This window comes from Saccoglossus kowalevskii, chromosome 20, assembly GCF_978046115.1.
Source record: "Saccoglossus kowalevskii chromosome 20, keSacKowa6.1, whole genome shotgun sequence".
NCBI classification, from domain to species: domain Eukaryota; kingdom Metazoa; phylum Hemichordata; class Enteropneusta; family Harrimaniidae; genus Saccoglossus; species Saccoglossus kowalevskii.
Genome location: NC_140660.1, coordinates 20,998,432 through 21,018,432, shown reverse-complemented (window position 1 = coordinate 21,018,432; position 20,001 = coordinate 20,998,432). Strand labels below are relative to the sequence as shown.

General features: G+C 35.4%; 1 protein-coding gene and 1 long non-coding RNA gene across 2 annotated transcripts in view; both read right to left on the bottom strand.

Annotated features, from left to right (window-relative positions):
• The window catches only part of LOC100366584 (uncharacterized), a 65,553-nt gene that overhangs the window by 15,349 nt on the left and 30,203 nt on the right, over positions 1–20,001 (bottom strand). The window contains exons 7-10 of the mRNA XM_085494500.1: positions 9,444–10,118; positions 6,035–6,244; positions 5,195–5,215; positions 2,760–2,927 (exon numbers count right to left, since the gene is read on the bottom strand). Of these exons, the coding sequence (XP_085350626.1) occupies positions 2,760–2,927; positions 5,195–5,215; positions 6,035–6,244; positions 9,444–10,118 (1,074 nt within the window). The remainder of the gene's footprint in view (positions 1–2,759; positions 2,928–5,194; positions 5,216–6,034; positions 6,245–9,443; positions 10,119–20,001) is intronic.
• On the bottom strand, positions 288–1,208 carry LOC146730117 (uncharacterized). The gene is made up of 2 exons (XR_014927901.1): positions 955–1,208; positions 288–461 (listed from the first exon to the last, which is right to left on the bottom strand). It is a non-coding gene; the product is annotated as an uncharacterized LOC146730117 (long non-coding RNA).

The following is a 20,001-nucleotide window of genomic DNA, read 5'->3' as shown; positions in this document are numbered from 1 at the left end:
TATTTTAATTTTATTTTTTATTATTTTTGTTTAGTATTTTTCATTATTTTAATGCCATATGCCCTTTTATTTTATTTTGATTTTGTGATTTTTTTTTTAATTCCACCCTACCTACATCTGATCCGACGCCCATGTAAGTACCGTTCAAATCTCGCGTAAGTAACAGCCAATCACAGCCCTCCTTTTATACAGGCTGTCGGTTGCTTACTTTTCAGTGTAGCGACAATCTACGGGCAATCTTTTTGTACATTATATTTTGCCCACTTGAATAAACCATTAAGAGAAAATTGCTAGTATATTTTTATTTGCAAAAGAAATTCCACAGCATTTTACAATTTTTGTCATTACATTGAATATTTTTTTCACTTCCAACAAATGTGTACACTTCCAGATACATCTTCGCCAGCCAAGGTTCGTTCATTCAGTCATCGCTTCAATTTTACATCACTGAGCATAATTATCTAGAATGGAAGCAAAAAATAAGTAAATCGTAATGATTAGAACACTGTAAACAGCTATAGTAAACAATGCAAACTGATTTAAATTGTCTAACGGTCACCGGCCCACGGCATCGACGCAGACAATTGGAGCAAACAAATATTTCCTGATCAATTGCGATGTGTTCCAAATAAAAAATATTTTATTCCAGTTCAAATCAGCTCAATTACTTTAATAAAGAGTTATTGTATAATGTACAAAATGTTGATACAATTTGATGAATATTTACAGCTACGGCTTCAATACCGTAGACGATGTTGGCCCGATCTTCAACAAAACATCACCCGTCTCCAGGGCAGGCGACTGGAAAAAGACACTGGTGTTCGGTCGAAACGGTGGAAACAAAATAGTCACTCCCAGAATAACTATGCAAAATAACGATCTAAAGTCGAACCATTCGAGCCACAATATTAACATAAAAATTACTTTAGTTGCATTTGACAATAATAAACTTACCGTAAAGCCGTGTTATTCTCGGTCGCTAACGTCGGTATAATCCGCCATTTTATTTGAGAGTTTGCCACCCGACTCCGCCCGGTGACGTCATCACGTGCGCTATAGAAGGAGGTCTGTGATTCGTTGACTAAAATCGTCGATAGTGGGTCTCGTTGAAATCTCGTTACATAGGCATCGGCTCAGATGTAGGTAGGGCGGAATTAAAAAACTCACAAAATCAAAATCAAAGTAAAATAATAAAATAAAATAAAATAAAAGGGCATTAATAACAAAAGTAATAAAAAATAAAATTAAAATAAGTTTATAGCCAAAATAATTAAAGCCCGTACACTACATCAGATTTTAATCAGATTGTGCCAATAACTAGCTGCATCACAGCAATATTTTTTGCATCAATGGCACCTCGTATCAGCATAGAGGGAGCACCGGTTAAAAACCAAAATGGGTGGACCCCCAACCTCATGAATGAGTGTCTCGTCTCAATGGCAGGTTTTTTTCTAAATCGGGGAACAGGGGTGCAGTGCCCTGATACTCTCGGCTAGCGCCCTCTTACCGAATTGCCGATTGAACTTTCAAGTCATAAATATATTTCTTGAGCCGTGCACTTCCGTGTTGCCGTACAACATGAAATCTATCTCAAATATATTTTTCTCCATGAAAACTTCCCAGCAACACCAGCTGACAATGTGTCTGAACACCAAATACACTAAAATTACTCCAAAAATATTTCAATGGCAATAGATACTACAGTACACCGTTAAAACGGCGCAGAAACCTTCCAATTTGGCGTCGCTCGACTCCCTCGCCTGCGTGTGCTCCCTCTTGTATATTTTTTCTAGAAAAACCCTGCAATGGGAAGGCTAAATCCACTGTTCAAAATTGACTACTAATGGATGCAACCTTGATTAGGGTCTGTAGATGATTGTGTTTGAAGCCAAGATAGTGCAATCACATGCAACAATGCCATTATGATTGGAAGATGGTCACACAGCTCTGTCACATAACCCTAAATATTTCTGTGGCAAAATGCACTATACGTCAGCACTTGCATTTTTAATTTGCATATAAAAAAACGTTGACATTGAGTGTCTAGAACTGTCACCAGGCACACAAAAAAGTTTTTTTAAGTGTATTGATTTTGTTTTAAAGAGGAATATTTATACTTTTCCATATTTTAGTGCCAGAACATGGAATCAAGAATTAGCGATGTGATATCGAAAATATCCAATGGACTATGAAATATAGGATGAATGGCACTATTCTACACCAGTTATTAATTCAATGACAACTTTGCGTTTGACAGAGCAGATTTAACAATGGCTAACAATACTCCTCAGTCCTGTACAACAGACAAACAGGTCAAAAATAAAGCGAAAATTGTCCGGTCAAATTCAACAAGCGGTCGCAAAAGCGAGCGATTGAAAAGCGGAAGTGGGCAGGAGGTCGGGTGAAATGAGTATTGTACTTCTTTGTTTGATGAAGCGATGCTGATGCCACATTGTCGCCATAATGAGGCCACAATGAAGCGAAGCGATAACTGCCTAACTTTTTAATGTCGCGACGATGAAGCGATGCTGAAACCATAACAATGCCATAATGATGCGATGCTGAAGCGAAGCTGACGCTGAAGTGAAGCCAAAGCTTTCACGAGAAATATACTGTAGGTCATCTGCTTATAGTCAAATTAGTGATTAGTGAGCAAGTTCGCTGCCCCAATACTGCTGAGACTTGCTGCAATAGTTATGGATTATGATGTATTCTGACGCTTACACCACAGAGCAAGTAACACAGATGAAATATCCTACCTCCATGGGACAATACTTTCTTATATGGATTGATAATCTTCATATCGATGGAATAATTCTGGCTTCCAATCTCCACCAATCGCCAACTTCTGCTGTCCCTTAGCTCTTCCTGTGCAGTGTATTCTGGGATCTTTTCTGCCGATGTTGCTTTAGATAACGGAGTGTCATCTGAGGAAATAAACAATAAATGCCAAATTGTAAATTAGTCCCAGGTGTATCACTTTGCAAAGAATAGAAATTAATTAAAGCACTACAGTCGTCCCACTGCATTCTGTTCGATATGGGACTCACAGGAACATATACAATGCATGTATTAAAATACACTGTTTGTTTCAATTCAAACGCTTGCTGTGTGAAGACCATAGTGCTTTAAAGTGCGGTGGTCGTCGCGTGGGGCGTGTTCGAATTTCATGTAAATAAACAATGTATTTTACACGTGTTATATACGTCGCTATGAGTCCTATATCGAACAGGACGCGGCACGACGACTGCCGCCCTTTAAGTGTATCATTGTGAGAAGACATGAAATAGATTAAAGCGACACTAGTCATCACTCAACGTCAGGGTTGTAGCCAGCGTCAAATTGCCCATTCCGTCTTCTGTGACAGACAAAAATCAATATGTGAAGATATGAAAAAAATTGAAATCTTGCGAAGATCTCAAAAAAATCAGCTTTTTAAAGCCTTTCGTTTGTGCCGCTTGTGCGTATCATGATTCAAAATTGAGGGGACGGAAAATTTTTTCAGGCTAGCTACAACCCTGCTCAACGTCATGCTTGATTCGCTATTCCACACGTCATTCGAAAGGCATTCTGACCAATAGCATGGCAGTAGCTAATAACAAAACTATGACAAACAACGTGTTGTCAACCACAAGTAAATATTGAGACAGAAAACATTCTTTCAATGTGTGCTGCAGGTGAAAGAGTTGGTCATCAGTTAAACACACTGTAAGAAATGTATTTAGAACAGAAAACAGCCTACAAACCAAGACACATTATCAGACAAGCTACTGAATAACTGTACATAAGAAAATGGGTTCCATGGAAAGTCAGGGAAAAGACACTGTTTGTTCTATACATAATTGAACTGTGGAGCTTTGAAAACTGACAAAGTCTGATAAGTAGATATTAGTGTGCTCGTCGCAGGATATGTTTGTTGAAATGAACAAGTCAACCAATCAGAAGGTGCCATACAAAAACAATGACAATTTTTTGTGTGCATGTAAATGTATCACAATCTTTGATTGGTTATTGATAGTGAGATACTTGAATGAATTTTCAATGTATGAGAATTAGAGGTGGGAAGAGTCACAAGCAGGTGTACAGTATATCAGATTGATATGTGATAAGGTTTGAGTGATGTCTGTGAAATACGTGTACACATTTTCACCACCAGTGTCATATTTGGAAATAAACAATTCTTTTCCCGCCAAAGAATATTTTTCAAAGATTAGATTTCAACTCATGAAAGTACAAACAGAATATGGACATCAGTGAAATTTGAAGTCAATGCATATTATATATATTGTATTAGAATAAATTTGAATGTATTAGTATAAATTTGCATATTAATAATTTTTATCGAAAAAAAAAATTTAATTTACAAGATATAATATACATATATTAGAAACATTTGCACATATTAGCATAAATTGGTATATTAATAATTCTGAATTTCAAAAGAACAGTGAAATTTTCAACATGATGCATATATTTTACATATATTAAAATATATTTGCATACATTAGAATATATTTGCATATATTAGAATATATTTGCATGTATTAGAAACATTTGCATGTAATAGCATAAATTGGTATATTAATAATTCTGAATTTCAAAAGAACACTGAAATTTGCAACATGATGCATATATTTTACATATATTAAAATATATTTGCATACATTAGAATATATTTGCATATATTAGAATATATTTGCATGTATTAGAAACATTTGCATGTAATAGCATAAATTGGTATATTAATAATTCTGAATTTCAAAAGAACACTGAAATTTGCAACATGATGCATATATTTTACATATATTAAAATATATTTGCATACATTAGAATATATTTGCATATATTAGAAACATTTGCACGTATTAGCATAAATTGGTATATTAATAATTCTGAATTTCAAAAGAACACTGAAATTTGCAACATGATGCATATATTTTACATATATTAGAATATATTTGCATATAATAGCATAATTAGTTTCGAATGCCAGAAAAAATTTAAATTTTCAATAGAATTTTCCATGACACAAGAGTGAAGTTCCTCATTGCAGACTGCTCATTTATCGCATACAAAATTACAGCAATAAGCAGAGTTGAAAAGGAGTTGATCTACAAGATGACAGTGCCTCTAATCACTACACTATTAGGAAGATAAAAGGAGAGATACACAAGGAAAGTAGGGTATGACTTACGGAAGGTTTCAAATATTGTCCCTGAAATGAAGCATCATAATATGGGAGGAAACGTACACGGAAGACATTAGGGAATTATTAGCAAATACAAAATAGATTTTTGTTTTATCATGGCGCCTTTAGAAAATAAAGTAATTCAAATGTAAATCAAAGATTACAACTAATCTTTACATATGATCTACCATATACTAGTATTGACCACTAGAGGGCTCTACAGACAACATGAGGGCGCTATTTACTGTACTAGATAAGTTGTTTTCTCACCATTTTCATTTCAGTTAGGTTTTATATACAGTGTAGTGAAAGCCTAGGCCTTAAATAGGATTGTCTTTTTTGGGTTACTGTAAAATACTTTTTCGCTGAAAAGAGTTTTTAAGTGTTTTGTATGGAATTTATCTTCACTGATTTTTGATGAGTTGTATGTAAAATATAGCAAAAATGGTATAATCGCTGAATTTTTATTTTCACTTAATCATTCGTTCAGCGAAAATAATGAAAATTAATTCCAAGTGAAAATAAAGTATTTTACAGTATGGTAATACGGTAATATGCTAATCATTGATACGGTGATTTTTTATGAGCAATGAGGAAAGTAACAACACACACAACCGACAGTTTTATAACCCCTCCAACTAAATGTTGTATTCTCAATGCTGCAAGCCTGCCAAGAGGGCGGTATGAATGACACTTTTTTCATGATAGAGTGAACACTGCATCACAAATGTCAGACCTGCAGTCACCTGAATGTTCCTCCAAGTCAGTAGTCTAGATTTCTTTTATTGACCACATGAGGGTGCTATCTGCCATATGAAGGCGCTATCAGTCACATGAGTTGCTTACCTTCCCATTCCATTTCACCACTAGTCATTAGTATACTATCTATATCTCTCAGACTTGGTGTATGTATATCAGGGGTAGCTAAGCCATCAATTCTTTCAAGATCCAGACTGCTGCTCTGACTTGACAGGTCATCATTGTCTTCAAATGTCAATTCAGCAGGTTTGCCAACTTTCTTCTTCACCTTTGGAACAGCACCTAAGTCTAAAGATCCTATAAAAAGAATTTAATCTGATATTCAAACAGCTTTCTACATCTATCATCGTCTGGTGTGATCACCTTTCATAGGTGGTACAGCTATCGATGGATCTATATCTATCACTTCATCTACCCAATCCTCTCCAATAGATGCTTTATGCATCATAACAACTCACCTGGTCTGGTGTGATCACCTTCCATAAGTCTAAAGATCCTATAAAAAGAATTTAATCTGATATTCAAACAGCTTTCTACATCTATCATCGTCTGGTGTGATCACCTTTCATAGGTGGTACAGCTATCGATGGATCTATATCTATCACTTCATCTACCCAATCCTCTCCAATAGATGCTTTATGCATCATAACAACTCACCTGGTCTGGTGTGATCACCTTCCATAGGTGGTAAAGCAATTGATGGATCTATATATATCACTTCATTTACCCAATCCTCTCCAATAGATGCTTGATGCATCATAACTACTCACCTGGTCTGGTTTGATCACCTTCCATAGGTGGTACAGCAATTGACGGACCTATATCTATCACTTCATCTACCCAATCCTCTCCAATAGATGCTTGATGCATCATAACTACTCACCTGGTCTGGTGTGATCACCTTCCATAGGTGGTACAGCAATTGATGGATCTATATCTATCACTTCATCTACCCAATCCTCTCCAATAGATGCTTGATGCATCTAAACTACTCACCTGGTCTGGTGTGATCACCTTCCTTAGGTGGTACAGCAATTGATGGATCTATATCTATCACTATATCTACCAAATCCTCTCCAATAGATGCTTGATGCATCATAACTACTCACCTGGTCTGCTGTGACCACCATCTATAGGTGGTACAGCAATTGACGGATCTATATCTATCACTTCATCTACCCAATCTTCTCCAATAGATGCTTGATGCATCATAACTACTCACCTGGTCTGGTGTGACTACCTTCCATAGGTAGTACAGCAATTGATGGATCTATATCTACCACTTCATCTACCCAATCCTCTCCAATAGATGTTTGATGCATCATAACTACTCACCTGGTCTGCTGTGACCACCTTCCATAGGTGGTACAGCAATTGATGGATTTACACCTGTCACTTCATCTACCCAATCCTCTCCAATAGATACTTGATGCATCATAACTACTCACCTGGTCTGGTGTGATCACCTTCCATAGGTGGTACAGCAATTGATGGATTTACACCTGTCACTTCATCTACCCAATCCTCTCCAATAGATACTTGATGCATCATAACTACTCACCTGGTCTGGTGTGATCACCTTCCATAGGTAGTACAGCAATTGATGGATCTATATCTACTACTTCATCTACCCAATCCTCTCCAATAGATGCTTGATGCATCATAACTACTCACCTGGTCTGGTGTGATCACCTTCCATAGGTGGTACAGCAATTGATGGATCTATATCTATCACTTCATCTACCCAATCCTCTCCAATAGATGCTTGATGCATCTAAACTACTCACCTGGTCTGGTGTGATCACCTTCCTTAGGTGGTACAGCAATTGATGGATCTATATCTATCACTACATCTACCAAATCCTCTCCAATAGATGCTTGATGCATCATAACTACTCACCTGGTCTAGTGTGATCTCCTTCCATAGGTGGTACAGCAATTGATGGATCTATATCTATCACTTCATCTACCCAATTCTCTCCAATAGATGTTTGATGCATCATAACTACTCACCTGGTCTGGTGTGATCACCATCTATAGGTGGTACAGCAATTGACGGATCTATATCTATCACTTCATCTACCCAATCTTCTCCAATAGATGCTTGATGCATCATAACTACTCACCTGCTCTGGTGTGGTGTGATCACCTTCCATAGGTGGTACAGCAATTGATGGATCTATATCTATCACTTCATCTACCCAACCCTCTCCAATAGATGCTTGATGCATCATAACTACTCACCTGGTCTGGTGTGATCTCCCTCCATAGGTGGTACAGCAATTGACGGATCTATATCTATCACTTCATCTACCCAATCCTCTCCAATAGATGCTTGATGCATCATAACTACTCACCTGATCTGGTGTGATCACCATCTATAGGTGGTACAGCAATTGACTGATCTATATCTATCACTTCATCTACCCAATTCTTTCCAATAGATGCTTGATGCATCATAACTACTCACCTGGTCTGGTGTGACTACCTTCCAAAGGTAGTACAGCAATTGATGGATCTATATCTACCACTTCATCTACCCAATCCTCTCCAATAGATGTTTGATGCATCATAACTACTCACCTGGTCTGCTGTGACTACCTTCCATAGGTGGTACAGCAATTGATGGATTTACACCTGTCACTTCATCTACCCAATCCTCTCCAATAGATGCTTGATGCATCATAACTACTCACCTGGTCTGGTGTGATCACCTTCCATAGGTGGTACAGCAATTGATGGATTTACACCTGTCACTTCATCTACCCAATCCTCTCCAATAGATGCTTGATGCATCGTAACAACTCACCTGGTCTGGTGTGACTACCTTCCATAGGTAGTACAGCAATTGATGGATCTATATCCACTACTTCATCTACCCAAACCTCTCCAATAGATGCTTGATGCATCATAACTACTCACCTGGTCTGATGTGATCACCTTCCATAGGTGGTACAGCAATTGATGGATTTACACCTGTCACTTCATCTACCCAATCCTCTCCAATAGATGCTTGATGCATCATAACAATTCACCTGGTCTGGTGTGACTACCTTCCATAGGTAGTACAGCAATTGATGGATCTATATCTACCACTTCATCTACCCAATCCTCTCCAATAGATGCTTGATGCATCATAACAACTCACCTGGTCTGGTGTGATCACCTTCCTTAGGTGGTACAGCAGTTGATGGATTTACACCTGTCACTTCATCTACCCAATCCTCTCCAATAGATGCTTGATGCATCATAACAACTTACCCAACTTACCTGGTCTGGTGTGATCACCTTCCATAGGTGGTACAGCAATTGATGGATTTACACCTGTCACTTCATCTACCCAATCCTCTCCAATAGATGCTTGATGCATCATAACAACTTACCTGGTCTGGTGTGATCACCTTCCATAGGTGGTACAGCAATTGATGGATCTATATCTATCACTTCATCTACCCAATCCTCTCCAATAGATGTTTGATGCATCATAACTACTCACCTGGTCTGGGGTGATCACCTTCCATAGGTGGTACAGCAATTGATGGATCTATATCTATCACTTCATCTACCCAATCCTCTCCAATGGATGCCTGATGTTTTAATATCTCATCGTCATCTTGCCATTCCTCCTTCAAATTCACATTGGACATCATTTCAACAGATTCCGGGGATCGCTTCAATTTCCGTGGTGAAGCTTTGGCGAGTCTCTGCTCAATTAAGATGCTTGAAACAAACCCTATGTTTTCATCCTCACCAATCATTGGGCTATAAAGCTCATCTTTGAGCTCTGATCCCTGACCCACATTCGCAGCATCCTCATCATTTTGCATCGGACTATCAACCACAGTATTCTTGGCCTTATCCTCTGATACTTCTGGCATCATCTCAACCATTTCGTGTCTTTTTACTGAAAAAAGTTCATCATTCATTCTCTCTCGATCATTCCCCATGATGTCACTCTCGATGACGCCTCTCGTTGCCATGGTTACATCCTCGTTCTCACTACTCTCGGGTTCCTCCACTATCCGAGATATAGGATGATGTACAGGCGAGGGCATCTCAGCGCAACTGAATGACCCACTCGTAGAGGAGAGTTCGTCGCCGCTGGTCTGTGATTCCGACTGCGATTCGGTCTCTGTTGATGGACTTCCCATCCTCCTATCTAGTTCACACTCTAGAAAATTGCAATACAAAATAAAACATCAGAATCAACTTTACAAGGAAACTAGTCTAGAATGCAAACATTGCACAAACTCAGAATTTTTGCGGATTCACCAGAGCAAAATAAAATCCATGCATTCAGTTCACAACACACAATCACCTGAATTTATGGGAAATGAGCAGCACAAACCAATGAAGTACTAGAAATAGATGCCATAGCAACCAATGCCTCAAATTCAGGAATATTAATGACAAGTAATTTTTTTTATCTATGTTAACATGCCACTCATGATGTGAATACTGTTGGTAACATACATGTATGGGTTAAATTTGTGTGTGTCTCATCTGTCAGTGTATTAATCAACGAACAAAAGACGTAATGAAAAAAAGAAGAAATATTCAGTGGGTTTAGTTTTAGTAGATTTGATGTTGAAGGGATATTCACTAGGTTTTAAATTCACTGGTTTGTGAAGGAAACAATACATTCTGTGGTTAACTCACTGGGTTTAATTTTAGTAGATTTGATGTTGCAGGGATATTCACTAGGTTTTAAATTCACTGGTTTGTGAAGGAAACAATACATTCTGTGGTTAACTCACTGGGTTTAGTTTTAGTAGATTTGATGTTGCAGGGATATTCACTAGGTTTTAAATTCACTGGTTTGTGAAAAAAACAATACATTCTGTGGTTAACTCACTGGGTTTAGTTTTAGTAGATTTGATGTTGCAGGGATATTCACTAGGTTTTAAATTCACTGGTTTGTGAAGGAAACAATACATTCTGTGGTTAACTCACTGGGTTTAATTTTAGTAGATTTGATGTTGCAGGGATATTCACTAGGTTTTAAATTCACTGGTTTGTGAAGGAAGTAATACATTCTGTGGTTAACTCACTGGGTTTAATTTTAGTATATTTGATGTTGCAGGGATATTCACTAGGTTTTAAATTCAGTGGTTTGTGAAGGAAACAATACATTCTGTGGTTAACTCACTGGGTTTAATTTTAGTATATTTGATGTTGCAGGGATATTCACTAGGTTTTAAATTCACTGGTTTGTGAAGGAAACAATACATTCTGTGGTTAACTCACTGGGTTTAATTTTAGTATATTTGATGTTGCAGGGATATTCACTAGGTTTTAAATTCAGTGGTTTGTGAAGGAAACAATACATTCTGTGGTTAACTCACTGGGTTTAATTTTAGTATATTTGATGTTGCAGGGATATTCACTAGGTTTTAAATTCACTGGTTTGTGAAGGAAGTAATACATTCTGTGGTTAACTCACTGGGTTTAATTTTAGTAGATTTCATGTTGCAGGGATATTCACTAGGTTTTAAATTCACTGGTTTGTGAAGGAAACAATACATTCTGTGGTTAACTCACTGGGTTTAATTTTAGTAGATTTGATGTTGCAGGGATATTCACTAGGTTTTAAATTCACTGGTTTGTGAAGAAAACAATACATTCTGTGGTTAACTCTCTGGGTTTAATTTTAGTAGATTTCATGTTGCAGGGATATTCACTAGGTTTTAAATTCACTGGTTTGTGAAGGAAACAATACATTCTGTGGTTAACCCACTAGATCTAATTTTAGTAGATTTGATGTTGCAGGAATGTTCACTAAGTTTTAAATTCACTGGTTTGTGAAGGAAATAATACATTCTGTGGTCAACTCACTGGGTGTAATTTTAGTAGATTTCACGTTGTAGGGATATTCACTAGGTTTTAAATTCAGTGGTTTGTGAAGGAAACAATACATTCTGTGGTTAACTCACTGGGTTTAATTTTAGTAGATTTGATGTTGCAGGAATGTTCACTAGGTTTTAAATTCACTGGTTTGTGAAGGAAACAATACATTCTGTGGTTAACTCACTGGGTGTAATTTTAGTGGATTTGATGTTGCAGGAATGTTCACTAGGTTTTAAATTCACTGGTTTGTGAAGAAAACAATACATTCTGTGGTTTAATTTTATTGCATTTGTTGTTGTAGGAATATTCACTAAGTTTTAAATTCAACGGATTTTGAAAGAAAAAATACAGTCTTTGGTTAACTTACTAGGTTTTATTTTAGCGCATTTGCTGTTGTAGAAATATTGACGAGGTTTTAAATATACTGGTAAGGGTTCTGAAGAGAACAATACATGATTGTTATTTTTACTGTGTAATAAAATGAAGCAGTCATTTTATTCTCAAAAATAAAAGAATTCTATTTTTAACTTTTAACAAATATTCACTGGGTTTTATTTTAGCACATTTAACTATCTGATAAATAAGCAATACTAAAACCTGATATTTGTTACCCAACATGATGACCAAATGTCGTTGGAAAAAAACAAACTATTAACCATTTCACCACCAGTTCCCTCTTTTCATCACAAAATAGTCCAGTTTATAGTCTGCACTTTCTTCCAGAAGATTGAGACAAAAATAGCCATTTTTTTTAGTTAAAACTGAAAATTGACTCAAATTTTGTCTGTTGGCTCCAAAATTAGGGTTCATTTCCAGAAAATTGAAGAATATAAGAAAAAAAGTGCAGACTAATTTGGCGAGAAAGTCAATAACTAGATAAATCAGCCCGCTATTTTTACTAGGTTAACCAAATAATGTGAGGAAAACAAAATATTTTATTGATCGATTTCCAGAAAATTGCACATGAATTGTTTGCCACTGAATTGAGTAGCTTGGAGAAAAAGAACTATAACTGTACTTGGATAATCATCTCAACTGAAGATGTTCAAACATTACATACTTATTGTTTTTCCACAATGTAATAATATACTTCCTTTGTGGGCAATATAATTATATCAATCTGGAATCTAATTGGTCAATAATTTACAATTCTGAAATCAGATTGTTCTGTTGAATGCATGTAATTATGTAATAAATTATAAACAGATTGATTACTTATTTATTAAGGCATTAGATCCAGTCGATCAATTATAGAAACATTGAACCAGAATTCAAAATATTGTGAAATCTCTATTGTGTGCAATATAATATGAATCTTCAAACTGATGGGTCAATAATTTATAATTCTCAAATCTGATTGGCTGATTGAGGAGTGAGCAGGTAATTACGTGATAAATCAGGTTGATTATTTATTTATAAAGGCACTAAAGCCGATCCATCAAGTGAAAACTGTCATCAACTGCCTCAAAAATAAGGTATTCTTCAGTGAGATTTAGGTCAAGATTTGGTATTTTTGTTGTCTACATGTATAACAAAATAGAGCATTAATTTTTTTTCAAATATTTTGTACAAAAAATATTTCACAAAGAACAGTAGCCAATGGGAAATTACAGAAAAATACACAAAATGAGCAAAATGTCACACCAAAATAAAATTGTGTAATCTAATTAAACTAGTTCTAACAAATTCTTGAATTTGTTTTACACCAGTAATTTTATTCTGATACACATTTATTATATGGGGTAATATTTTTTCAGTGAAAAATATCATATTTTTCTATATAATAATTTGAATTACATTACATTTGAGCAAAAATAACTGGTAATTTTCACTGCTGGGAATTGTCAAATTCTGTCAGTTGCAAATTTATATTTTAAAAGTAAATACTGATTGCAATTGCATCACATGATGCTGTAGATAAAATAAAATCAAGAATTTGGATAAAATCTAGCACTATAAAATGGCTGCACATGTACAGTAACCCTGTCTTCAAATACAACAAAAAAAATCATTTCAAAAATGCATTTTCGCAAAATAACGTTAACCGTTTTAATTTCGCAAGACAAATTTCTGAATTTTGTGTGTAAGAAAGAGAAAAATCACAAATTACGGTTGCATTGATATTTTCACTGGCTTTTTAAAACAGAAGATTGCAGGTATTATTTCAAAATGATGTCATCACAAATGTGCTGAAATTATGGAACAGCAAACATTTCTCGTGCGGAAAATAAAACTGTTTTACAATAACCAGGTGTCAAGTGAAAAGAGCTTGACTGAATTCGTGAATAAAAATCATGCGATTTAAGGAAGAAAAAAGACGTATGTTACAGTACTTTGTCGATTGTTCCTTCAGTCTTCATTTCATTCTGATTAACACTACCAGTATATGACTCAATAAATGAGTCATGTCGACAATAAACAACATCATAGGGTCAATGACATTTTGCAATGATGTACTGTAAAAGGGTTAATTATTCACTGGGTTTTAATTTTGCTTATTGAAAAATGCGCTAAATTAAAACCCAGTGAATATGTAAAATTTAGCATAGAACACATTATCTAAATGATAAAACCGTGAATTCAAAACCCACTGAATATGCCTGGAATGGCAAATCAGCGAAATTTAAACCCAGTGAAAAATTAGTCATTTTACAGTAGTTTTGTTTTCAAGTACATGTACATGTAGTATGCAAAAATAGAAATGAAAGTGTGTTTCTACTGTCTGTCCACATTTTTTTTTACTGCTAAAAAAATACTAGCCCTATTTATTGAAATTTGGTGGTCATATTAAATAAACTGCATTGGCTCTATTAGAAGTGTATTCCCAATAGAAGCACATATTATATTTACTCTATTAGAAACACATCTCCAATAGAGGTACATGTACTGTATTGTTCTATTAGAAACACATCTCCAATAGAAGCACATGTACCACATTTACTCTATTAAAAGTGGATCTCCAATAGAAGCACATGTACCATATTAATTCTATTAGAAGCACATCTCTAATAGCACATGTACCATATTTACTCAATTGAAAGTGCATCTCCAATATAAGCACATGTACCATATTAGCTCTATTAGAAGCACAACTCCAATAGAAGCACATGTACCATATTTACTCTATTAAAAGAAGATCTCCAATAGAAGCACACATACCATATTAGCTCTATTAGAAGCACATCTCCAATAGAAGCACATGTACCATATTACAATGTAGTTCTATAAGCACATCTGATAGAAGCACATGTACCATATTTACTCTATTAGAAGCACATCTCCAATAGAAGCACATGTACAATATTAGCTCTATTAGAAGCACATCTTTAATAGAATCACATGTACCGTATTTACTCTATTAAAAGTGCATCTCCAATAGAAGCACTTGTACCATATTTACTATATTAGAAGCATATTTCTAATAGAAGCACATGTACAATATTTTCTCCATTAGAAGCACATCTTTAATAGAATCACATGTACCGTATTTACTCTATTAAAAGTGCATCTCCAATAGAATCACTTGTACCATACTCTATTATTAGAAGCACATGTACCATATTTACTCTATTAGAAGTACATCTCCAATAGAATCACATTCACCATATTTGCTCTATTGGGAGCACATCTCCAATAGAATCACATGTACCATATTTACTCTATTAAAAATGAATCTCCAATAGAAGTGCATGTACCGTATTTGCTCTATTAGAAACACATCTCCAAGTCACATGCACCATATTTGCTCTATTAGAAGCACATCTCCAATAGAAATACATGTACCATATTTACTCTATTAGAAGTGCATCTCCAGTAGATGCACATGTAAACAAACAAGTACATTTATTGTATCCAGTGTATTATCAAAATATGTTTGACCACAGATATATCTTTTATTTATGTAAACGAATGTGCTGATAATAATTATTGTGGTTTATTCAATATTTTAAAATATATTTTCAGGTAATTTTGAACCAAAGAGACACACTAGTTGCTAAAAGATGATATTTTTAATTGTGTTTGAAATCTTGATATAGACATAGTTATGAATTACTGAAAATAGTAATGCTAATGAGTTGTCAAATTACCTGACAGTGATGATTGCAGGGAAAATAATGCATTTTATTTTATGAATATAACATATTGTTTGTACCAAAATACTAATTATTAAACAATTTTTTTTAATATTCACATCAAGCATATTTTAAATGAATGTTTTTTTTCATTTTAGTCCTTTCCAATTGCACTTTTTTTTGTTTTTTTGACAATACTTACTATCATTTTTAGAAAATACAAACATATGTTTACCATATATGCTCTATTTAAATAAATCAAACATACATGATTTAAATAACCTCTAGAAATCACGAAATAAATGTTTTTTCCACAAATTTCTGTTACTCTTAGCTTTATCTACCATACAATGCAGAGATTATTGGATATTTAATAAAGTCTTTTTGGAAAATTTTGTTAACAGCTGTGGAGGTCAAAGAAATTTATTTTTGTAATTGCTAACATTAATGTATTAACTATAACAATATTGAATCATGCTTTACATTAGTTTAGTTAGATGTGTGGACACAGAGAAGGCATGAACACAGCTTTTACTTCCGTTATTAAGCACCAAATAAATTAAATGGCTAGCATTTTTTAATAAGCTTTGAACTTAGTTGAGTTGTTGAATCTGCATTATGCAAGTGAGTCCAACAGGTCTTGGAGGCTTACTTTCAATAGATCGCAGCAAGTAAGACACCCTGATCCTCACCCAAGTCATTTGTAAGTGATTCGGTGCCCCTTTTTGAAGGGGATGATCACTGGTGTGAAGCCACAAGAAACACTCTATACAGGAAGGCTGCTTAGCCAGTACTTTTTAAAGGCAACAATTAATCAGTGACAGCGAATTAGTACACAAGTAACCAGATGTGTGACCTCTTGATGTTATTCAAATGACTGTGACCTCTGGAGGTTATGCAAATGATTGTGACCTAGCTCTTAAGGTTATGCAAATGATGGTGACCTCTTGAGATTATGCAAATGATTGTGACCTAACTCTTAAGGTTATGCAAATGACTGTGACCTCTTGAGGTTATGCAAATGACTGTGACCTCTGCAGTTATGCAAATGATTGTGACCTCTTGAAGTTATGCAAATGACTGACTTTTAGAGGTTATGCAAATGATTGTGACCTCTTGATGTTATGCAAATGAATGTGACCTCTCGGGGTTATGAAAATGCCTGCGACCTCTTGAGGTTGTGCAAATGACTGCGATCTCTTGAGGTTACGCAAATGACTGCAACCTCTTGAGGTTACGCAAATGACTGCGACCCTTTGAGGTTACGCAAATGACTGCGACCTCTTGAGGTTATGCAAATGACAGTGACCTCTTGAGATTATGCAAATGACTGTGACCTCTTGAGATTATGCAAATGACTGTGACCTCTTGAGATTATGCAAATGACTGTGACCTCTTGAGGTTATGCAAATGACTGTGACCTCTTGATGTTATGCAAATGACTGTGACCTCTTGAGGTTATGCAAATGACTGACCTCTTGAGGTTATGCAAATGACTGACCTCTTGAGGTTATGCAAATGACTGTGGCCTCTTGAGGTTATGCAAATGACTGTGGCCTCTTGAGGTTATGCAAATGACTGTGACCTCTTGAGGTTATGCAAATGACTGTGACCTCTTGAGGTTATGCAAATGACTGTGACCTCTTGAGGTTATGCAAATGACTGTGACCTCTTGAGGTTATGCAAATGACTGTGACCTCTTGAGGTTATGCAAATGACTGTGACCTCTTGGGGTTATGCAAATGACTGTGACCTCTTGAGGTTATGCAAATGACTGTGGCCTCTTGAGGTTATGCAAATGACTGTGACCTCTTGAGGTTATGCAAATGACTGTGACCTCTTGAGGTTATGCAAATGACTGCAACCTCTTGAGGTTATGCAAATGACTGTGACCTCTTGAGGTTATGCAAATGACTGCAACCTCTTGAGGTTATGCAAATGACTGTGACCTCTTGGGGTTATGCAAATGACTGTGACCTCTTGAGGTTATGCAAATGACTGCAACCTCTTGAGGTTATGCAAATGACTGTGACCTCTTGAGGTTATGCAAATGACTGTGACCTCTTGAGGTTATGCAAATGACCTATTATTTCCTGTCAGCTCTGGGTTAGAAACTTATAAATAAATAAAATATTGTTGACAGTTCATTTTTTAAGAAATTATGCATGTTTATTTTGTGGAAGATGACAAAGTTTGATTCGGCTTTCAAAGGTCAAGGTTCAAAAGTGAAACCTTCTATTCAGGAAATTGCATAATGGGAGATCAGTTTATTTATGTAGTTTGAATTATTAAATCTGTCTTTTGGTTTCCTTGTATAATTTTAATCTAGTTAGTAAATTTGCTGTGAGATTAGGCTTAACTAGAAGTGCTGCTTTCACGTAAATGATTCACAATTACTGTTTTCACAAAATATGGAGTTAATTTTAACCAATTGTTGACAAACATGTGTGGACAGATTAACCGGTGTTGACACAAGGTAGTTTGTTTGTGATCAAGGCCGGTCTAAACCCTGGGTGACAGGTCCAATCATGAGATGAGTGCGAGTGGACAAGGTATTGGGGCACCCAGTAGTACTGTCCGTATAATATGTGACATAACTTCTCCTAAGCTTCCTATCAGCTTTTGTTTTTTCTATTTCATATAAACATATTTTTAAACTTTGTAATATTTACTAATGTTACTTATATCAGAAATATTTAGGTAGATTATGCTGCATAATTTAGATATGTGACAGTTTGGAAATCAAGCTAAGATAGCTTTAAGCCAGCTAAATGTTAAGTTACACTCAGACCATACTGTTAGGTATTAGAACGTGAATAGGTGTGAACACTGAGTTGAATATATGCTCCTGCAATGCATAAACAGAATGCCACAGAAATGCAATATTTAGAATATAATATAACCCTCCGATTGTCAGCACATGAAAACAAGGCCACATGTATAATGTATTTTTTATATCGCAGACAATAACACAGGGTACACAATAACAGAAATTTGTGATGAGATTTGATGACACACGCATGGCAGGGTAGCTGGAGGAAGTTAAAAACATTAAAATATAAAATTTATAAAAAAATAAAACACATGCAAAGAAAAAAAGAGATACACTAAGTCAAGAGAATGCAGTTTACTGAATATACCATCCAGGAGGATTTACACAGATATCATTTATTTTCAGACCCTGTTTGGTTAATAAGGTTATAATGTATATATTGTTAATTATCTACAACTTAAAAGGACATTTTTTTAAATTAACAATATAGTGAGCTAGATTTATCTAATATAGTAATAAATAACAAATAAAAAAGTCATGCATGATGTTCATACTAAATTTGAATAAATTCAGCCAAGGCAATCCTGAGAAATGGTATGTTAAAATTGTGTTATTTTAGTGTGATTTTCCCTTTTTAACAAATTTTAACAGGAATAATACTTAAACAAACAAAATGTCTGCCAGTCGGCCATTTTGCATCTAATGTGATGTCAGTGATGTCAATACAATAACATGTTTAAACAAAAACAGTCAGCACGTCAAAAAAATGATAGTGGATTAATGGTTGAAACCCCAAACCTAAGTCGATGCTTAGGACTAAAAATGTCTATCTTACTACTAGTCAGTCATTATATCAATTCAAAAATAAAAATATGGTTGACTATTGAATTATGATTTATAAATACAAGTATTAACCAGACAGAGTCTGAAAAAGCAGTGCACAAGATGTCTGGAAACCCCATCAAACATGGTACAGGGCCACAGTGTTTATTGTTTGGGAATTAAACCAATCTTCAATGTGAATCCTAAATAATGTTCAGGAGACAGCCCTGTGGATAACAAATTGAAAATATGTAATCCTGGATGGGAAGATAGATGACACTGAGGTCAAATTTCATCAGTAAACTGTACCCTTCAAAACAAAAGTGAAAATAAAAGAAACAGACCTGAAGTACTGGGTTGGTCAAGCTCAGAAAGTACAAGAAGGGTTAGGTCAGAGCCCTCAGGTAGCTGAGAATTAGACGATCTTGAGAATTCATGAGAATAGTCAGTTGTATCAGAAGATGAAGGTGATGGGATAGACGTGACAGGAAGAGATGAAGTTAGTGCTAGGGAATCTTTAGATGATAAGGTTAAAGAGG